This window comes from Carex rostrata, chromosome 9, assembly GCF_964058835.1.
Source record: "Carex rostrata chromosome 9, lpCarRost1.2, whole genome shotgun sequence".
Lineage (NCBI taxonomy): Eukaryota > Viridiplantae > Streptophyta > Magnoliopsida > Poales > Cyperaceae > Carex > Carex rostrata.
The window spans coordinates 11,145,910-11,170,707 of NC_135926.1; the positions used below are offsets into that span (position 1 = coordinate 11,145,910).

A 24,798-nucleotide genomic window follows, 5' to 3' on the forward strand; every position below is an offset into this window, starting at 1 on the left:
TCTACAAAATCCAAATAGCAAGAAATAAGAAGAGAGGGGATAAAATGAGCAAAAGCGGGAGCTACCCTCCAAATTTGAAGGCAGAGAGTGATAGAGAAAACTCAAATATAGAGCCGTAACACGGTGCCAAATCATAATATACATAGTACCATAGACTCACTCAAACTATTTAGTTTTGTGTCTTAATTCATCTTCTGTTTTCTTAACTCTCTTTCAAAATTTTAATTTATAGAGCACATAAACACCATTCACACAATCCAATCACCTCTTTTCTCTTCTCTCTCGTCCCTTCCGTCCCCTCCTCTGCCTCTTGTGAAGCACACCGTGAATGAAGGATTTCCTCCTCGGTTCCATAGCAGAGCCTTAGGCATGGGTTTGTACTGGAGATGAGAAAATACCTAAACTCTGCAGATTTCAGTACGAATTGTATCCCTTCCTCCCACGTCTCTTATTACCTCGGTACTCCCATAGCACACAGTACTACCAAAAGGCACATATTTTACCGCTACCTGTGAATAAAAATAGCAAAAGATTTGCCAACTTGAGTAACATAGTCTGGTCCAGTTTAAAGTTAAAGAAGGAAAGAGAAACTACAGTTGCTCTCCGTACTTATGCCACTTTCCCATGCCATCTGATCTGGTTTCTTTTCAGCCTTTCCATGTACATTTTAAGTTTTTAAGTAAACAGAAATATACTATTTTTTGTTTTCAACTTAATTAACCCGTTAAATTTAATTTATTCTAACATTATATGTGGGTCTTCTTAAATCATTTTTTAAAATAAATTTACTAATTAAGGTAATGGGTGGTTTAATTTTAAAATATATATATTAAATTGACTTTAAATGACAAATTTAAATTGATGAAAATGATCCATTATGTGTGCTGTGTTTATATGTTAATTAAGTTTATTGATTTTTATTTTTATTTAGTGAAAAGTCAAGAGACTAAAAATGATAAAAAATGAATGAACTAAAATGTTTGACTTTGTATTTAATAACTTCAAATTTTATAAATTTGAAATAAAAATGAATTACTAATGAAATAGATCGTTTCTAACAATTTGAATTGGTCATTTGAAACTAGCTCGATAAATTTGGCAATCTAACTACTCATTAACGGTCTTAATAAGTTTCAAGTACATACTGACATACACATATTTTTTTGCATAACCAACTATTTATTGAGACACGATATATTTATTAATTACCCGAGATTTTATGGTTGTATAAAACATTGTTAGAGAAAGTTTCAGATTATAATTAAAGAACAATTTTATAGATAGTCATCGATCCATGGCTTACTTCTTGGGTTATCTACATCCTAGCAACTCATGTGAGAATCTAAATAACTGATAACCACTTATTTAAAATTAATTAAAGCCTCTAAAGTTTTTAAACTCTAACACCTCTGAAATTAATTAATTTTAGAGTTTTTATTAAGCTACATCAATAATAAATTAAAAGTAAGAAATAATTTGAGCCAATTATTTGGTCAGCATATAGTTCATAAAACAGTTTATTAATAAAAAAAAATTCTACATAATTTCTAAATAAAAAAACTCTTTCACATTTTTAAAATTAAATTAAAAACTGTCAAATCAGATTAGAACGTCTAATATCAGACATGTAGAGATCTAAATGCTAGCTTTGATAATCTCAGTCATGTTTTTGAAATTAAATTAGAAGATGCGCGTCACCTGATTTCCTCCATTAAAGGAATAATATTATTCGGTCAAGATCATAAGAGTTCTGTTACGTACGATCGAGAGGAGAGTGATTAATTTAAACCATGTGATGACCTGCATCAATATATATTTCTAAATTATAAATGAGCTGATATTGTCAGATATTGTCTGATTTTACCAGATATAATAATTAATGGACAGCTTTTGAAATATTAAAATAATTGATATATGTAAGGAAACTTTTTATTCATAAAAATTATTAAATAGATATACAAAAATAGAAAGAGTGTCTCGTTTTTAGGACTGCAAACGAATCAAATCAAATCAAATCGAACTTGCTCCAGTTTGAGTTTGTACTGGAGATGAGAAAAAGATTCGAACAGAACTGGATTATTTGTTTCAGAACGAACTAATTTCAAATCAAATTAATTGCAAACTATCAATTTTTCGAATTGAAGTCAATCGAATTACGAACTACATTTTTTTTTGACAGCTCTAGTTATACTGGTAGTTTATGCATTTCTTTTCTTCTCGCGGAACAAAATTCACACAGTTTCATTTTACCTTTCACAAATTCACACTGATGGATTATGAGAAAGCTCAAGATTCCCTTACCTTTTATGCTACTGGATTGATTAAAATCACAGCGTGGACCTAATCAAATTGAACTTATTCTATTGTAATTTGCTACATTGCTGAAACATTTTCCAATTATAATTATATAAACAATTTTGAGCTCTGATATAAGTTTGGTTCCTGCATTATTAAAGATTGATAGTTGAATTAAATAGTTGCATTATTTGAGATTTCAACCTAAATAGTTCGAGAATCAATTTCAAACGAATTATACCCAGTTTGAGTTTGATTTGAATAAGATTCGAATCGAACTGGTTTGACTTGTTTCAGAACAAACTAATTTCGAATGAATTAATTGCGAACTTTTTTCGAATCAAACTCAAATCAAATCACGAACTATGAACTTTTAGTGCAGCCCTACTCGTTTCCAACAAACATAGAAAGATCTAACTCATTTAGTCCGATCCAAAATATATAGATATGACTCAATGGTCATGATCCAAATATTATGTTTTTATTTTTTTTGTGGACCAGTACTTGATTTTCCTCTAATCCGACGGTCCATATCCAAACTAAAAAAAAAACATAAATTTGAATCTGAATCATTGAGTCTGGTCCATAATATATGTAATATATGAATCAGACTTAATGAGTCAGATATTTCTATATTTATTCAAAACGATGTACTTTTTTTTCTTTTTCTTTTTTGCCGTACATGTTATTTTAATAATTTCTACAGATAAAATAATTCTGATATGTAATGAGTTAACTTATATTTTCATTTATAATAATGAATATAATAACAAATTTGGTTTTCATACGGAAAGAGAAAGATCAAAGGCCATAAAACACATTTAATTAATTCCTATTAAAATTAAACGCATGACCCTATCCCAACACCGTGACATACTAACTAGAAAGGCACCAAATATTTATTTGCATTTTCATTTTTTTGGAAATGAGAAGTTTCCAAAGAGCACCAAATTCTTGGCGAATTTTCTAAAAAGTTTCTAGAGGATCTTTTAAAAGCCAAACTTTAGTCATGACAATTTTTTTTTTAAAATCCTGACAGCAGCTGTCAAGTTGTAGTCATGACAAATTAAATAGGAAAGAAAAATTGACCCGATAGTTCGTTTTGTATTTGACGAATGGATGGTCAAGTTCGTATTTAAAATGGAGAAGAGGGAATGTCAAATTAATAAATGCAAACATGAATAATTCCAAGCTGTCTGCCTCCGTACACGTAATTTTGGAATCTGCATCGAATATGAATAAATACAAGCTGTCAAATTAATTGTCCCTAAAAAAATACGGATTAATTAATTTCTCCAATTTACTGAAACTTGAGAAATCCTTGGATGCATAAATTAAGGACGGATAGAATATATGCCATCTCAAATCAGGTAATTAAAGAAAGTTTTCGAGTTGAAAAAAAATATTTAAAGACATATTTAGAGTGGAAAAAACGTGCCGTGCTTAGGGCTGCTCATGAGTCGAGTTGAGTCTGAGTTGAGAACAATTTGGATTAAACTCGCGAACTTATGAGCCGAGTTGAGTCCGAGTCGCTAATTCAGTTCCGAGTCAAAAACTCCAATTTTGAATTAACTCACAAGCAACTCGAGTTGAAGTGAGTCAACTCGTGACTCATAATGCAGTACATATTGAGACAGTCTAATTTAATTATAACAAAAAAAAATTACATAGTTTACCAAAATAATACACAATTAAAGACAATACATAATGAGATAATGACCAACACATAATTAAAAATTACGAAAATACCACAATAGTACATAATCTGAAAAGGCGAGGCGAACACATAGTGGGGAATAGGGAATTGGGGATTAGGTTTAGTCGCTTCTCTGATTTTATTTTTAAGTTTTAAGCGGCAATTTGAAAAGCAAGTATAAGGTTTTGGGGCTCAACAATTGGAAATATATGAATTAGGGTTTGGTCTGATGAGTCTAACTGAATTGATTCCGAACCGAGTTGGGGGTAACTTGAAATCGACTCATAAATCAGCCGAGTCAGTAAACTCGAGTCAGTTTTAACTCGAGTTATAGTGAGTTGAATCTGAACTGATTTCGAACTGAGTTTCGAGTCATGAGCTTTTTGTGCACCCCTAGCCGTGCTGTGCCGTGCCATGACTAACACACCGTAACTTTGGTCTCGTGACGTGTCGTGTCATGACCAAGTTAATTTTTCATGTGTCATGATCAAAATGTCAAGGGGTGGTCATGGCATGCAAATGGTCATGCCACGTGATAGTCACACCGTGTCAAAACGTGCTGTGAGCATATGACGAAACGTGCCTCACATGACATTTTAATTATAAATTAAGTTAATTTACTCAAGAATATTCACCATTTGATCAATATCTAATACCTTAATTACACGTGACTTGTGTGCCGACGTGCCGTGCCGTACCAAGTCTTCAAAAGATGATCACGGCACGTAACACGCAAGTCATGACACGTAACCAACACACGTATCGTACCGTTTCGTGTCATCACCATACTATTCTGTGACGGAGCCGACTTCATCGTACTATTTTTCACTCTCTAGACATATTGTTCGCCTTATTAATTGGTTGTCCATTAAATTGCATTTAATTTGAGTGTCATTTGAATTTAATTATAGGTTTTTAAATATGTATTAATTAAGCTTATTAAGGTATACTAAAAATATTATCCCGTACGTGTTCTTGAATACTTTTAACTTTTAAGCAAAATGAAAATGATACGACATACGGGTGTTTGGAGCTTAATTTCAAAATTTATTGGTGGATCAGTTTCAAATGACGAATCTAAATCATTGAATATGATCCACTGATAAGTGATTTGTTTATATACTAAATTTGTTAATATTTAAATATTTATTTAGTGTAAAGTAAAAAAAATAGTGACAAATTAATATATTAAAATAACTTTAACTATTTGTTAGTGTTTCTTTAAAAACTAATTTTTGGTATAGTGACAAAGGGTGACACTCTGTGTGGGAGGTCATGCATCCAAAATCTGTAGGTAGAATTATGTATAAACATTAAAAATGAAAGTTTGAAGATTAGATTTTTTTTAAAAATGGTAATTTTGAAGATATTATTCTAACTATGTTGATAATTTAATCGATTCGGAACTAATAAAGGATCACATAAATTGTACTGGTGATAATAATGGACATAAATTGTAGGAGTTGATAAGCATTGTAATGGTGGTAGATAGGAGATGCTTAATGGAGTTGTTTATAATTCTTCTTAATCAAGCTTATAAATATGTATCATATCATTGTACTCAAATACACAATATCAACATAAATTCTCTCTTTTCTTATATTCCATATATTATGGTATCATTAATTTGTGGGTTCAAATCTGAATAAAAATATCTTATTATGAGTATTAAAATAGTTAAGTGGCTATCAATCCCCGACCTTTATCCAAAATATAAGTGTAGGTACTATACACGAGCTTCTTCTTTTTTGTTTTGCGCATAACCAAATGTTTATTGTGATAAGATACTTTTATAAATTATACTAAGGTTTTGTAGTTATATATATTAAGATTGTCAGAGAGAGTTTCATAATATAAAAAAATAGTTTTTAATTCACATTTTTTTGGAGTGTCAATGGGTATGATAAGAGTCGGATGGAGGTATTATTACCCATACTCTACTCTTAACCGCTACAAATTATCTTATTCATATCATATCCTTACCCGTTATAGCTGTCGGATAAATAATGTGCAATGCTAATGTAATAATTATTTTTTTATTATTTCTTAAATAAAATAGTAAAATACATTCATTTCACACACATGTACGTGTTTTAAAGGTCTCAACTTTATTGGAATTCGCTACAATTTATTTACATATTTTAATGGTTAATTAAATATAACAAATTAGCTAGAGTTAGGGTTGTAAACGAATCAAACCGAATCGAACTTACTCTAGTTTGAGTTTGAATAAGATTCGAATCGAACTGGTTTGATTTGTTTCAAAACGAACTAATTTCGAATCGAATTAATTGCGAACTACAAATTTTTCAAGTTGAAGTCAATCGAATTACGAACTACAAAATTTTGGCAGCCCTAGTTATACCGGTAGTTTATGCATTAGTTTTCTTCTGGCGGAACATAATTCACACAGTTTCATTTTACCTTTCACGAATTCACACTAATGGATTATTGGGCAGTTCAAGATTTTCTTACCTTTTACGCTGCTAGATTGATTAAAATCACAGCATGGATCTAGTCAAATGTAACTTGTTACATTTTCCTATTATAAGTTACCATTATATTAACAATTTTGAGCTGTGATATAAGTTTGGTTTCCTGCATTATTAAATATTAATGGTTGGATCCATCAGTTGCATTATTTGAGATTCGGACCTAAATAGTTTGTGAATCAATTTCAAATGAATTATACCCAGTTTGAGTTTGATTTGAATAAGATTTGAACCGAACTAGTTTGATTTGTTTCATAACAAATTGATTTCAAATCGAATTAAACTCAAATCAAACTCAAATCGAATCACGAACTACGAATTTTTTTGCCACTCCTATCTAGAGTAGTTGCAAAATGAATATTCATTACTCATTAATATATATAATATATAATTTTATTTATTTTATAATTAATTGATTGGTTAATAGGTACTGAATAAGCTTTATCCGTATCCTTACCCATTTAAATAATGAAAAAAATAATAATTATCTTTAACCATACACAATAAATTTATAAAAAAAAATCTTACCTATATATGCCTTATCAAATATAGTATGGATCGGAGATAAATGGGTAAAAAGGTGCCCTTGACACCCCTATTTTTTATTTTTTATTTTTTGCCATTGTACGATTTAAGAGGGAGACAAATGTAAATAATTAATTATTGAGAAAGAGTGCCTCTGGCAGTCTGGTTGATCAGCATGGTGGAGCAAGCGGTATCAAGAGTGCAAGTGCCCCTGTCGCTTCAAAAGCGGCCGGTGCATGCAGTCGTGGAGCCCTCTAACCCAGCGATCGATTGCTCTAAACTCTATTGCTTGAAATGCCTACGGAATCATTATTTTCTGACTTGTTTGGTTTTGTTAGATCCTTGAAGAAGGGTCAATTTCTCTGTTGAAAAGAATAATTATTCATATCCCTTCTTCATTTTTGAAAAAAGAGCTAGCTTTTATTCTCTTGTATAATTCTTTTAGGACTTGTCTTAATTACTTTTGATTTCTTTTGAACTCTTGTCAAGTTTTTGGTGTAATTTTTTTATTTTGATTATATACTGTTGGCTGGTTATAATCACAGGGATCTTGAGAAGAAAAAAAATTATGGTCAAGTGTGTCAATTAATTATATGGAAATGCATGGTATGCATGCTTGTACAACTTTTGTTTAAAAAAAGAAAAAAAAATTATGTCCTCGTGACCACGTCAATGTGACAATGTTATTAACGTTCCCCAACTTTTTACTAATGTAGTTACAGGTATTTAAGTTACTAATTTAACTAGCTAGCTAATCGTTATGTATTCATGTGTACCTCTTGAATATTAGTTAAATTTGTTTTCTCAGGGTTAGTTACTGCCATCACCTTTTAGCAGGGTTCTAAATAGCTAGCAATAGCTGCACTATAGCTTTTTTAGACCTCAAAAGCTATAACGCTATTAATTATTTTTCTTTTATAATGATTCTAAATAGCTAATTATAGTTGCACTATAGCTTCTTTTTCGTAACTTAAAAGCTATATATAATGCTATAATCGCTATTTAGAACCTTTCATTTTAGTGAATGTAAAAAAGTGCAATTCTGTGGAGCGACCCCTTCGATGCCCTCCTCACCGGGTCTCGATCCCTAAAGTAACTCAATTTTTGGGCTTTGAATCAGGATCATCTGATTCGAATTCGTCGCATGAGATTGTCTTGGGATTTGAATACGTCGCTCGGGATGTGAGCGTTCTACTTCAGGATGGATTGTTGCGGATTCGAATCGGACAATCCCGATATAAAACCCAAAAATTGATCCGTTACTTCACTAGATCTAAATTCCTTCTTCACCTCTCCTCCCCCTCCACTTGATCTCAATTCCTTCTCGACATAACAATTTCTCCCCTCTCTTGTCTCTGCCTTTCAAGAATCAAGAGGAGAGGAGAGTGAAAGTGAGGAGAGGAAGTGGAGCAAATGTGAGCGCAGAGTCTCTATTTTCATCTCAATATAGTCGTGAAGAGATTGAGAATAAATAAATTGGATCATTAAAAGAATAGCAAAAGCAATCAAAATAAGAATATAAATAAGTAGAAATAGAAGAATATGGTGGTTTAGAGGAATTAAAGAGAGTAAATTAAAGAGTAGATATAAAAATGATGGTAATTTGGCTCAGTGTAATTTTTGTTAATATTAAATTATTAATAGATATTTAGAGCCACTATTTTTTTTTTAAAAAGTGCAGTTCTTATGTCTCATAGAAATTGTTATTTATCTCTTGCTATGTTACCCCGATACTCCTGTATAGATTCCGTATCAGATACGTCAGTTGGCGTGTCATTATATTATACCTCCCGATACGGTCTCTGATACATGTTAACTCACATTTGACACGCCTGGATACGGATCGGATACGCCAACACCATAAGCACAGCTTGTGTGTGGACCACGCATGGACCAACGACAAAGACGGTTGTTGTGTACCACTCATGGACCGCTAGACTGAATTTTATTATCAAACAACCATCGAGAATCAAACTTGAGTTACACAGCATCAACGCCAACAACCTCTACCATGCACTACGCCAACTTAAATTTGTTGTTAGAAGTCAGTAACTATGATATCTAATGTTCACTTGGACTGTTGAATCCAAAAATTTTGATATTTAATTTGTATAATACAATTGTTGAACTAATAATATAATTAAAATAATATATTTAATACTCATATCTTATCTTTGATTTTTAAAAATTATCATATTACCATATCCATATCATATTTGATAGGATACCTGTACCCGTATCCATGTAATGCATGTAGACCTCTAGTATGTGGTTTTTTTTACAGAAGCATTACGAGTACTCATTCTATGCCGGATAAAGTGCATGAATGGTGTTGAATTTTTAAAAGGTGTAGTTAGTGACTTAGTGGCTTGGTGCGGATCTCTACGAGACTACGACTCTACCTAACGAAGAAATATTGAAAAAAGAATTATTTGGATGCCACACCACACAGCACATGATCTCAAAAAAAAAAATTTCCATTGAAGATTGGAAACGCAAACGGACATTTTTATTTACGAATTAACATTGATTCACCTTTTTAAAAGTACTTGTTTATACTCCGCAAAAACATATCACATGGTGTAATTGGTAGATTAGCCTCCGTAGCCTCCACGTCATGTACTTCGTTCACAATTCACAAGCTAGTTCTTCAGACCGTGGTACTGGTACAGCTATAAAATGAAAAGATGATAGCATCCTAGGCTCCTAGCTATTATGTACAATGTCATTATAGTTGTCCTTCTATAGTTCTCTGGCCTCCAGTCCACTATATTAAACAAGAGGAGAGTTCCAATGCCTTGCACATTATCTCAAATCTTATATTTTCGTTATCAAAGTTTAAATTGTTGATCTAAATCATTTAACATGATATATAAAGTAAAATATCGTTGGGAATGAAATTTTTTAATATTTGAAATTTTTTATTATTTGAAATTTTTTATTATTTTTTAAGATGGATAGGAAATCACTATTTAATTTTTTAATGGTTCAAAAATAATGATTTTGTACTTATCTTAAAAAATAGTAAAATTTTTAAAAAAATTCTAAAATTTCATCCTTAGATATATTTTAGTATAAATAACATATTGAGTAACTCAGATCAACAATTTAGCCTTTGAAAACGAATATATAAAATATGAGACATTGGAACCCTCATTAAACAATATCGAATTATGTAGGGTAGATTTCATGTAACGTAACCAACTCACTAATTAGGAAAATATATATATATATATATATATATATATATATATATATATATATATATATATATATATATATATATATATATAGAGGAGGGATCAAGTTACAACACTTGAAAGTTACAACAAAGTTACAACATCATTTTTTTTCATTTTCAAAGTCCAAATCGTCGATCCAAACCGTTAGATATTCAATCTATATTAAAATGTGCTTGCAGACGAAATTTTACATTTTTTGAAATTTTTTTTGCTATTTATTAAGATGGGTACAAAATCGCTGTTTTTATTAAAATTCTGCACCATTAAAAACAGCAATTTTGTACCCATCTTAATAAATAGCAAAAAAATTTCAAAAAAATGTAAAATTTGGTATGTAAGCACATTTTAATATAGATTGAATATCTAACGGTTTGGATCGACGATTTGGACTTTGAAAATGAAAAAAAATGATGTTGTAACTTTGTTGTAACTTTCAAGTGTTGTAACTTGATCCCTCCTCATATATATATATATATATATATAGAGGAGGGTTCAAATGCACCCAAATTTTTGTGCACCCAAATGCACCCTATCTTTCAAATCAATTTTCTCCGTTTTCAAAGTCCAAATAGTCAATCCGAACCGTTAGATGCGATCTATATATTAAGATGTGGTTGGAGACCAAATTTTACTTTTTTTGAAATTTTTTTACTATTTATTAAACCACTTTGAAAATCGCTGATCCAATGGTCCAGAAAATGTAAAATCAGCGATTTTCAAAGTGGCTTAATAAATAGTAAAAAAATTCCAAAAAATGTAAAATTTGGTCTCCAAGCACATCTTAATATATAGATCGCATATAATGGTTCGGATTGACTATTCAGACTTTGAAAACAGAGAAAAAGAATTTGAAAGATAGGGTGCATTTGGGTGCACAAAAATTTGGGTGCATTTGAACCCTCCTCATATATATATATATATATGTTATTATTTTTTTCATAAGGATGATTTCACCATTAATTGCTAAATATTGTTGACGCTGACGCTGGGTATACTGATTTGGATGCTTTTATTGTGTGGTTAAATTTTGTTGACAAGATTCTGTGGAGCAGAAACAAATGATGGCAATGCATCATCACCACTCACCAGTAGTGTATTTATACTCGGGCGGGTACGGGTACCACGGGTATACCTGTCTCGGGTACGGGTACGTCTCGGGTACGGGTATACTCGGGTACAAGGGTATTCGGGTACGGGTATGGCGGGTATAATTTTCAAAACCCATACCCTACCCGTCCTATACCCTTACCCGTGTACCCTTGACGGGTAAGGCGGGTACGGGTACAGGTACGGGTAGGGCGGGTACGGGTATTTTTTTTTTTTGCTATTTTTTTTTTCTGGTTTTTTTGTTTTTGTTTTTTTGTTGGTTTTTTTGGTTTTTTTCTGGTTTTTTTTGTTGGTTTGGGGGGGAAAAATCAGAATTTTTGAATTTTGAAATGGATGAACAGTAACTCGGGTATACGGGTACGGGTACTCGGGTAGTCGGGTACGGGTTTAATCGGGTACGGGTAAACTCGGGTAGGGTATGGTCGGGTATTGGTCCAAAATAACGGGTCCGGTCCGATTTTTGCCCGTACCCGCGTACCCGAGTACCCGACCCATACCCGAGCTCGGGCACGGGTACCCCGGGCGGCGGGTACGGGCGGGTATACCCGACCCGGGTTTTTGCCAAACTCTACTCACCAGTTCACCACCAAAAACACGTTAAACATACACTGCACATTACAATACATGTTTGTTCTAAATTTTCATTAAATCAGTGTTTAAAACAAAAAAAAATATTGTTCTGAAGATTTGCTCTAACATTCATACACGATTTTTTTAATAAAGAACCGTGTATAAATGTGCTATAATCTTCATACACTGTTCTTTAATTTATTAAATAACAATGTACAATTGGACCATATTGTACACGGTTTTTTCATTAATAATCACGTATGAATGTTGTAGTGCATTTTTGGATGCGTATATTAATGCTCCAACAATTGTACATTGTTTTACCATATGATCCGTGCCAGTGTGTGATGAAAGAAATATAATTTTTTTACGTCATCGATCCGTGCCTTCATGTTATAATGCATCTTTATCTAAGTCATTTCTTTCATGTACAAGTATTTCTCTGAGACATCTCTTCTAAACATGCAATTGGAGACGAAGAAACTTCAACTAGACATAACTTTTTCTGTCAAGTGTCCAATTTTACCATTCTTTACTAGTTCGGAAAGCTCGCGAGAGGAAAACTTGAGTTAAAGTTTCTGATTAATTAATTTTTCTTTCTAAATTTGGATTTTGTATCATTTATCATACTTTTTCTTAGACATTTTTCATGAAAATGTATAAAAGTCTCAGATCCATGGTTATTTAATTTGTTGTGTTTAAATTCATAGCGGTTTGAAATTTAGTTTAGTGTTTTTTGGTATTCAGATCTAGAGGTGCTATCGGATCGGGTTGGGTCCAGATACTATTATATTTGGACTCGTATCCTAAAAGTGTTTGGGTCCAAATTTCGATCCATACACTTATATGTTTCAATTCGGGTCGGGTCCGGATCCGGGTACCTATCTACCCGTAGATATTTTGGACCCAGTCTTTCGGTTCCGGGTAGATATATACCCATAACTTGTTTATAGATTATCGGGTCCGGTTCGGATACGGGACGGTTCCGGATGAATGGAATACTAATAATTTGTAGAAATGACATATCAATGATAGTAATAAATTTTCATTATTATGCAGAGGATATCAAGGAAAATATTGAAGGATGTATCCATAGTAATAAATTTTATTTAAAAAATTAATGCAGCTGTTATGGAAGGAATAAATTTGGCATCCATCTATGTGTATAAACATAGCGAATATATCACTTCATTCTATTTTCTCATATTCAAAAAAGTACTGGGTTCACCACGGCTTATGCAATTAATATTGAAAGTTGTATTTTTATATATAATAGTTATTAATATATGTTTTATCGGGCATTTATATGGGTATCGGGTCGGGTTCGGTTATGGGTCGGATAATTAAATGAAACCCATATCCTACCCATTACAGTATCGGTTCCGGTTCGGATCCGGATCGGATATTAAATTATTAATTTTGTAACCATACCCATAATTTAACCGGTTATATTTTTTAAACCATACCCTATCCAAATTAATCGGATCTGGGTCGGTTCCGGTTCGGTTCCAGATCGGATCTGGGTAATCGGGTAAAAGTAGCACCTGTATTCAGATCAGGGTTTAGTTTGAATTCAGATATAGGATTTAATTTTAATTAAAATCTAGAGTTTCATTGGATTTTCTAAATACATGAATATTATATACACGGTTTTTAATCGTGTAAGATAAGAATTTTCATACACTTTTTCTTGAAAAACTGTATATGAAGTGTTTTGGTGAAAAAAAATATGAATTATATATGGTTTTTAATAAAAAAAAACTATGTAGAATTATTGTTTTCATACACCGATTTACTTTAAAAACTATATATGATGTGTTTTAGTGAAAAAAAATCAGTAAAATTTTGGAAAAACTTAAATGGTTTCTAGAACAGTGTACAATTTATCGATTCTATTATTCACTAAAAAACTGTGTACAATTTACAGATTCTGTTTTTTGTTTTTTTTTGAAAATCTTCGTAGAAGCTGCGAAGTCGTGAGGAGGAATCGAACTCTCGATCTTTGGGTACAACAATTCTAGGACTTATTCCTAACCAATTGTGCTACCTCCCCTTTCTCCAATTTACGGATTCTGTTATACACAACTTTCGTGAATTGTTCCAAAACCGTGTAAAACTATATTTTCTAACCGTTTATACTCAATGTTTGTAGTAGCGTATCTTTCGTTGCATGTGTATCTTCTAATTAGCATTAAATTCATGGGAAATCATTAAATCATGCCAGCTGCTTGTGGGGATGCATGCATGCATGCAGTTCTTCAGATTCATCCATATGTCAGTTCATAAAGTATCTTCAGTACAGAATCCAAAAAAAATTATTTAAAGTTTCATTACTGCGCCAGAATTTGTGATAATGTATATAGATGGCTATTTTACTTCCACAAGCATACATTGGTATATGCTTATAACTCGTTTTTGCATTTTCAATGTTCATATAGTCAATATGAAGCGTTTAACATATTCTCATGTTAATATATGCTTGGAGATCAAATTATATATTTTTTGAAAAACTTTTTACTATTTTTTCAGAATTTTTCAAATGGCTAAAATTAAATTGGAGGAAAAAAGAATTTAATCTTTGAAAACATAGTTCTATTCATAACAATAATGCATTTTCGTTTTCTAGCTAGGCGTAAACAATCGATCTCACCGATTCAATGAATATGCATACTGAGACCAGGCCCTTTAATTAGCACTTGTGATTGAATATTAATAATATTAACATAGATTTTGACGCCCAAACAAGAATTGTGGTGGTCCCTAGCTAGAAGGTAGCGTTAAGAAATCTCCATGTGCTATCATCAATTGATAAAGACAACTTGGAAATCAGTGGACTTTTGCTCCAATACCAGGGGAGCTTTTGCTTTTTTTTTTTTTTTTTGCTTCCCCTCTTCTTTTAAAATATTGGATATTTTCTTCTGGGTTTTGAAGTAGTGAAGATATAGAGGCAAAAGAGGGACTAGACCTTAATTACCACAATCAGATTAACATCAGAACAAAAAAAAATTAAGCGTGGTAATTAAGTAATATTTTAAACCTTATCACAATCAGATTAAAGTCAACGCAAATACTACAAGATATAATTGCACGTATTGAATAGCAATTAATTAATTATATTGACGAAGAAAAACAATATATAGCCATAGAGGGCACTCAATAATAGAGTAATTCACTACAGCAGAATAAGGCTTCTGCGACCGTTTTTCTGGTCGCAGATAGTAATTACGGTCTCAGAAAGGTAAAAACGGTCACTGATAATCCGGTCGCTGAAAGCCTCGTCGCAGATACTCTTTTGATGATGTCACCGGTCGTTGAATGACGTCATCCGGTCGCTGATACTGCTTCTGTGGCCAACTTTTTTTGGTCGCTGTTGTTTTTTGCTGACGTCATGAAACATTATCAGCGACGACAAAAATCGGTCGCTGATAGTCTAATTTGGTCCCTGATGAGCGAATTAGCAGAGACCAATATTGACGGTCGCTGAAACTCCATCCCGGTCGCTGATACCCATTTATCAGTTTTTTGGACTTTTTTTATTATTTATATTTGCACTATTTAATAATTGGTACCACACGTACCAATATACAACATACAACATACAACATACAACATACAACCAAAAAATAAATATCGATACACAATCAACATACAACATAAGGATACAAATAAATATAAACATAAAAATCAAAAAATAGTATATCATCTCATTAAACATAAACATCCGAGTAACATAAACAGTAAGTCTAAATGTCAAGCAGTACCATCAGCACCATAAACATAAATATCGAGTACTATCTAAACAGTAACATAAACAATATCATCTGACAAGGTATAAATATATAAAAAAGACCTAAGTAGTACCATCATCGCCAACATCCGACCATTGCTCCTCGTCATCAGCGTCGTCATCATCCTCGTCATCCTGAGGAGCGGGTGGCGAGGCCTGGTGTGAGCCCGAACCTCCGGCCTGTGAGGTTATAAGAAAGTAGTTTACATAATTAGGATTTAGGATTTACGGTTCACAATTAAACACATACTTATTGAATTTCATACCTGAGAAGCTCTGAACCGAGCCTCCACCCGAGCCTCCATCTCATGAAGTACCCGAGAAGATATCTTGTCGATATCTTCTTATGTGAGATGCTGAGCTGGCGGCATAGAGGAATATGACTGTGAAGAACCACTAGACCCACTGGAGCGAAACATGCCTCTCGTCTTGCTTGGAACATCAAAAGTAAGACAATTAGTACGAAATGACAAAACTAAAATAAATTTAAAATTTCAAACAATGTTTATTTTACCTAGAGCACCGAGACCGTAGTTGTCGCCATGGACATTTTGATTATCAATGCCCGTAGAGTACCAGAGGTCATCGTCGTATGCAGGCCATGTGCCTCTATCCGCTCCATACTTCTCCGTCATAGCTTTCTCATATTTTAGCTGCAAATTTTGTAAAATATAACAATAATGTTATGTACACCAAGAACCAATTGGTGTAATCTAAAGGATTTGAAAGTATTATTACCTGTACGTTTTTAGCCTTAACATTAATGTATTCCCCCATTTTCTTTCTCGTATGGGTAGGCTGGAACAACTCATCCGACCATCTGGGTTCGCGCCCTTGTGTTTGCTCCTGTTAAGAAAGATCATTTCATTTTAAAAAAAGATTATTAAGATTAGTTCGATTAGATTCAATTGGAATAAAAATAAATTAATTTAATGAAAAACAACTTACGAAGCGCTGTTTGTGAACAAGCATGTTCACAGAGCCCGTCGTGGCCCCTGAACCTTCGGCATTGGCCCTATTTTCTGCATTCCGCTTGCTCCAACTGGTAAAATCATCGCTGCACCAATGATCGACGAGTCCGGGCCAGTACGCTATCGTGATCCATTTGCAGTAGGGGTGAGGAGCAGCCCCACTCTCCTTCCACTTAACCATTGAATCTCCATACTGTTTGGTTGCTGCCCCCTGCACTTATTCAACATATCCTTCAGCCGTGCATTAGCTATCTTTTTAAATGTAGACCATGCCTCATGCTCCTCTACATCAGGTGCAAACTGATAGTGCTTCTGCAATGCATAGTGAATAATTAATATCATTTGTTAGCTTTAAAAAAAAGTTACTAAGTAATTATTACAGGTTTTGTTTCAGAAAATTTTAGTTACCAAAAACTCCGCCTCGATAATATTCTTAGTATCATTGGGGAAATCAGTGTATCTATAGTACGGGCCAGAATAATTATTTCATACTTCCTGCGAAATAATTTTTGCGACATCCTTTGTCTTCTCCGAGTGCCCTGCATCAAAAGTTCTGCAAATAGAAATAATTATTACGATCACTACAATTAAAGCATAATTAATTACAACATACAAAAAAATTGAATATTACTTGAAACCCGCCAACCGAAGCACTGGTCGCAAACTCAGATCTGAAGGCGGCACTTTGTATGCATTTGGACCGCGAACATTTTTCTCACTGGACTCTCCTTCGTTTTCCGCCGGTGCCTTTCCCTTTCCCTTTCTACTTGGTGCCATATCTAGAGTTGAGATGATAGTAAACAATTAGTTTCACTCGAGCGAATTGAAAAAAATCAAGTAAATAAAAAGATTGCTGCAACTTAATACGAAAGATGATAGAAAACAAGTAATACGAAAGATACTAACCTAATGTTTCAATTTACGTTCTTTTTTTCTTTTTCCTTTTTTTGCTACTATCTTTTTGATTATTTTCTTTTAATTCTTGTTCTTCTACAATCTCAGGAACAGCCCCATCAACGAAGAGACTTGGGTCATTCAGTTCAATAGCAGCACGCACTACAAATTCGGTTGGCGGACCATCTTCCTGAAAGAACTCGGTCAAATGTGGGTTGTTTTCCAAAGACGTATCTCCATCGAACAAAATAAGTGGTTTTCTTTTCCCTTTTGTCTTAATAGTAACCCACCAGTCTTGTCTCTCTCGCTTTGATGATGCGTAAGGCAGGTAATACACTTGCATTGCTTGGCAGGGAAACACAAAATGCTCATCCTTTTGAAGAAACCTTGTATGATTTATCTCCACTAATTCATGCTCCTTATCTACCTGTAACCCCCTATGTGTGTCGAACCAACGACACTTGAACAAGAACACTTTGTTGTTCACGCCACTATATTCCAACCGAATAATTTCTTCAAGTATGCCGAAATAGTCACTTGATGTGCCTTCCCAATTCTCCCCTTCAACACAGACACCGTAATTTGTTATTTTTTTGTTTATCCCGTATGACTCAGTGTGAAACCGAAAACCGTTCACATTGTACATGTTGTACCGTTGAACTCGTCGTGTGACTGGCCTACGTGCAATTTCAACAATCATTGAATCTGCAATCTTACCACTGAGTGCCAATTTACGCATCCACATACCGAACTCTTCTGAACGAATTCTATCAAGACCTGATGCGCTTATTGTTGGCTTCTTTCCTCTAATTTCAGCATCGAATTGTCTGCAATATGCCGAATTTAGTCACAGGACAAACAATGCAAATAAAACATGGAAATTGGAATATGTAAAGATGCTCACTCAATGAAAGGGTCGAATTCGGTGCGACAATTTGTCATGATATAATAGTGTGCCGCATTTAACTCTTCCTCCGTAAGATCTTTGACGGGAATTGAACCCATTGCACGTCCAGGATAGCTCACAACGGGAAGCCGTGTGTTATTTTTGACAAATCCGCCGTTGTCGTATCGCTCTGGGCGATTCAACCATGTAACTACCTTATCTTCAAAATATAAAGACATAAAGTTAGTCATCTCTTCAGCGATATATGCCTCCACAATTGAGCCCTCGACACGTGCCTTATTAGTCACCTTTCTCTTCAGACGCCCTATGCATTTACAATATCATGTAATGAAAATTGAAATACATCTCATGAAATGATATATAACATCGAAATAAATATACTTCGAAGAATTGAATGTCAACCTTTCAAATGTATACATCCAACGAAATGAGATGGGACCACAAACTCGTGCTTCGTAAGCGATGTGAACAATTAGATGTTCCATTGAGTCAAAGAAGCCTGGTGGAAATATTTTCTCCAGAAATAATTCAACCTAAACTAACGAATAATCATAAAATCAGCCATTAATGGCTATTTTACCACAAATCAAACTAAACTAACGAATAGAAAAAATTAATTATACCCGTATCAAGATAATCGAGCCTTCGATCCGACTGGCCGCCTCTGCTAGTCCTTCTAACCGAATTGAAAAAAAAGCGAATTGAATAGAAAATCACATAAAATTTGAATAAAAAACGAATTGAGCAGAGATTAGAACAAGAGTTTGAGATTCTAACTTGAATAGCGAGATTTGAGCAGAAAATCGCTAGGGTTCTGTCAACGGCGGAGAAGAAGGGTACTACGCGCGAATAGGGTTTTTTCGTTGGTGCCTTATTTTTTCGCAGCACTAAAAAAAAGAAACATTTTCTGCGACCGGCGAAGACGCCAATTGCAGATATGGTCGCTGAAAGTCGTAGTCACAGTTGATTTTCATTTTTCTTTTTCTTTTTTGGGTAAAATCAACTATCTGCGACTGGCGTCAGCCCCGGTCGCTGATACCGATCGTAGTAAAACCGTTTTGTTGTAGTGATTAGAGATCTCTAGAGATGGGTTGTGGTGAGTTGCAAAGTAAATCTTGTTTTACTTCACACTTATATCTCTGTTTTCAAAGATCAAACAGTCAATCTGAACAGCTCAACATGATATCCTATTGAAATGTGCTTGGGGACTAAATTTCACATTTTTTGGAAATTTTTTACTAATCTTTTAGATAGATAGAAAATCATTGTTTTCTGACGAATTATGTACCATAAAAAACAGTGATTTTGAAATATTCTAAAAAATTAGTAAACAATTTTCATAAAATGTAAATTTTTGGTCTCCTAGCTCATGTCAATATGGAGATTATGTTGAGCGGTTCAGATCATCCTTTGAAGTTTCAAATATAAAAAAATATGAGCGTGAAATAAAACAAGGCTCTTACTTCGCAACTCACTGTTAAGGCCGCCCTGGTGCTGGGCAGCCAGGGCAATCGCCTCGGGCCCCAGAAAAAAAAATTATTTTGTATATATTAAAAAAAACTTTATATATTAAATAAATAAAATATTAGAGCTCAAACTTGGAATATATATAGGGTCCAAACTTTTCTATAAATAGGTATGATTTATTGGTATATCAATAAAAAAATTGTATATATTAGTATTGTAAATAATGGTATGCACTTGTCAAACGACGGGATACCGTCAAGCGATTAATCATAATTATGCAGACAATTTTGTATTTTTATTAAAATTATGTGTATATATTCATAATTTATTTAACTCACTAAAATTATCAAATAAACTTAATTTAACTTAGTTCTATTATTATAACATGACACTACGCTTAACGATACACACACTTTACATGTGTAAGTAACACATTTATTTGATGAAAAAATAAATTCGAGAATTAAGTATTTTCAAATACTATAATAATAATACATTATTTGAAAGACATGAAACATTCCAACATAAAATCACTAAATTTAGTTTATAATAAGAACTTAATTTAATATAGGAACATCCTGTACTAATTGAAAAAAATCACATCAATAAGTAAGAAAATATATGGTATATAAACAATAGAGGAATTAATCAATTAATTTAAAATTAGTAAGAAGAAAAAACATCTATATAAAAAAAAACGAATGAATAGTCAAGCACAAATAAAACTACAATATATGATTTTTGAAACTTATTATCACACAGTCACAAAAAAAACAATGTAAAAATAAATAATCACTGGAATAAACAAAAATAAACGAAAATAAACGGACGATCAAACGAGAATAAATAAAATAATTGCGAATAATCGAGAATAATCTGCCAATATTAATCGGAAAAATTCACTAATAGACCTCCGATAAGTGTATTCAAAATGATTTGACCGCCGTTAACGATTAAATAGGCATATAATCAGCCCTTAAGATCGTTTTTTACAACACTGGTATATATAAAGGGCTCAAAATTTTCGTCCGCCCCGGGCCCCAAAACCTTCCTGCTCACCGTAGCCCAACTCTCTCTCTCTATATATATCCACTTTTTTTTTCAACATTAATTTCACTTCTTTCCTCGTATATATTTGATCATCCTTGCAGTAATTCCCACTTGTTAGGTACCTTTTATACATCAAGCACCAATAATTAAAGCATGATGATGTTGTTTATATTAATCTTGAAATACTATATGGGAAACAAAATTGCTCGTATGTATGGTAGCAAATGAGACCCAATGACCTCCAATGTAATAAATTTAATTAGTACCCGCGCCTTAGCAAATGAGACCCCATGTATTAAATTTGGTACTACCATGCAAAATAGATTGATGTGTCCTAACTAATTAAATTGTCTACAAGAAATTACTATTTTCTCATCTGCATGCATGGATATAATTCTGAATATATACCCATCCAATGTTTATTTATAAATTATTTTAAAATAAGTATGAGAATGCATAGCAAATTTTTCAAACCACTAAAATTAATACATAAAATATGTTCAAGGTCAACGTGCATACAATAAAAATAACATTAATATTCATAATAGTTTGTTTAATCCCACAAAATATGACAACCATATATATCACCTCACACTATTAATTCAAGACAACAAAAACTTAAATATGCTAGCATTTAACTTAACCTATAAGCATGCTCTTCATTAACACAAGAAATAAGATAAGACAAAAAAGCATACCATCAACATACAAATTAAATATATACACATGTACCATTCTAACTTTCTAGATATTATTACGATAATTATCATCGGAACCTGCCTTCTTCTTGAACTACCAATCTGAATTGGTCATCTTGCTAATCAATATATATATAGCTGACGCTAGCTGGCTGCGGAAAATGACATGTTATATATATCCATGACAAAAATAAATAAATTTCATAAAGATATATAGTTCAAATGGACAATCCATGAAAAAGATGGTGAGGTTTAGGGTGAGCACAACTTCAAAAGTCTATCGGATTGATGAGCATGTTATGAAGTATGTATTTGTGATTTTGAATTTGTTATTTAGTTAAGGAATTGAATTTGTTAGAAGAGATATTTGTGATTATGATATTTTTTGCTTAATAAAAAATTATTACTTAGAATTAATTACATATTTATATTTTAATTTTATATTAGTAATTGTGATTGCATATGTATGACATGATATGTTTTGATGGTTTACTTGTAAAAATAATAAAACTATTATATTTGTATTATTCGTTATTCATCTACTACCATTTCGTTACCCGCTAATTTTAACGGGTATGGGTAGGGTAGGATAAGACAAATTCTTAACGGGGATGGGTACGTAGGATGTGGATAGAGTCAATTCTTAGTAGGTATGGGTATGAAAATGATTTCACCCTACCCATATCGTACCTATTGACACCCCTATCGACGAGCACATCACACCCTAGTTTTGCTCATATATATGTATGTATGCATGTATATATAATTTGTTCATATATATTATAAAATTTTCATTATGGTAGTTTAATTTTGTACCTATATATAAAAAGCTGTTTCAACAAACCTGATTGTAGAATAATTGATCGAGTAATAAATATCTGTTACAGTTTAGTTTACCTTGTATGAATTGCTACCCGGCCGAACATGAACTTCACAGCATGTGGATTATCTTATTTATTTTATACATATGTATATATGTATATATATGGGAAAAATGGTTTTTTCTGTTCTCGAGGGAACTTATTTTCTAGTACTTGAGATAAAATGAGAATCAATTAAATATTTATATTTAAAAGATCCAAAAATTAATCTCAACTGAATTTTAAACCTTCTATTTCCAGTACGTAGAGGTAAGATATTGGCTTAGCAACTATATATCTTTATTTTTTTTTATTTTTTTTTTAAAAGAGGCTGAAAGTCTATTCTATTTCTGAAATAGTATAATTACATGTACCAATTCAGTCAGGGAAAATCCCTGGACATGTTGTTTCTCAAAATTGAATTAGCAAAACAACTAAACAAGCAACATTTTAACCATATCCTAGATATAACTAATTGCCAAAAGTATTATAGAGAAGTTAATACTAAGCCACTAAGTAAAGCTAGGTACAAATTAAAAAAATAGGATAATATTCTTCCATTCATCACATGCATTCACTCCAGCCAAAAGTATTATAGAACTATCTCCATATCAGGAAGAATACAATTTAGAGATATGGCATCTTTTATGACATGCATCCAACCAAAAACAGCTGTCTTAGCCTTCTTCTTCGTCGTACGTATTTTCTGTCCATTCTACAATAGATTTAAAGTTTAAACTGTTAAAATCCGTCTTTTCCATGATTGCCTTCAAATGGATATATAACATATATGAGTGAGCATAACTCTAAAAGTCTATCGGATTGCCTTCAAAAATAGTTGCCTTCAAATCCGTCTACTTCAAAAAGATGGTGAGGTCTACTTCAAATCGTTCAAATTTCATAAAGATATATAGTTCAAATGGATATATAACATGGTGAGCACAACTCCAAAAGTCTATTGGATTGCCTTCAAATAACGAATTCAAACCGTTAAAATCCGTCTAATTCATGAGTGGGTTCAACTACACTATGATTTTGTACTTCATGAGTGAGTTCAACTTCACTATGATTTTGAACCCATTCACCAAGAGGGGTTGGTGAACACAACTCCAGAAGTCTATCGGATTGCTTTCAAATGACGAAACCAAACTGTTGAAATCTGTCTACTTCATGAGTGATGCATGTTGATGCAAAATTTTAAAAGTTTCGAATTTATTTAGTACATAGTCAAGCAGTTAAAAAAAGGTTGAAAATTGAATACACTTATAAAATAACTTATAAAAGGTTCATTGTTTTGACCGCTTTACCTTGTATTAAATGAATTCAAAACCACTAAAAAATTTCATGTACATACATTACTCATTAAGTAGATGAATTTCAATGGTTTGGATTCGTCGTTTAAAAGCAATCCAATAAACTTTTGGAATTATGCTCACCAATCCATCTTGGTGAGCACATCACCACCTAGCTTTGCTCTCTCTCTCTCTCTCTCTCTCTCTATATATATATATATATATACACACACACATATATAGAGAGAGAGAGGAGGGTTCAACTGCACTATGATTTTATACTTCAATATGCTTCACAACCTTTATCTTTGTTTTCAAAGTCCAAACAGACGTCGATTCGGACCGCTCAACATAATCTTCATTATAAAATATGCTTGGAGACCAAATTTTATGTTTATTAGAATTTTTGTACTATTTTTTTTAGATAGGTACAAAATTATTGTTTTAAGGTGATTCTGGATCATCCGAAAAAATCATATCGTACCTATGTAAAAATATAGTAAAAAAATTCTAAAAATTATATAATTTGATCTCTAAGAATATTTTATTATAAAGATCATGTTAAGCAATTCAGATCAACTGTCCGGACTTTAAAAACAAAGATAAATAATGTGAAACATATTGGAGCACAAAATCATGTTACATTTGAACCCTCCTTGTGTGTGTACACACACAGCTATTTTCTCGTATAAACAGTTGTATTTTCCTATTCGACAGACTAACCTGTCACATTGAAAAAAATACACACACAACTATTTTCTCGTATAAACAGTTGTAGTTTCCTATTCGACAGACTAACCTGTCACATTGAAAAAAAATACACACACAGCTATTTTCTCATATAAACAGTTGTAGTTTCCTATTCGACAGACTAACCTGTCACATTGAAAAAAACTCAGAATCCTTAATTACCTCAAGAGAATCTATACAAGGTAGCAAAAAGAA

At 32.6% G+C, this 24,798-nt stretch overlaps 1 protein-coding gene across 1 annotated transcript; it reads right to left on the minus strand.

Moving 5' to 3' along the window:
* Positions 1-16,208: 16,208 nt before the first annotated feature.
* LOC144559951 (uncharacterized) lies at positions 16,209-16,866 on the minus strand. Its single transcript, XM_078309117.1, has 3 exons — positions 16,663-16,866; positions 16,453-16,560; positions 16,209-16,367 (listed from the first exon to the last, which is right to left on the minus strand). The coding sequence occupies exons 1-3, from the start codon at positions 16,864-16,866 to the stop codon at positions 16,209-16,211; spliced, it is 471 nt and encodes a 156-aa protein (XP_078165243.1).
* Between the last annotated feature and the right edge of the window lie 7,932 nt (positions 16,867-24,798).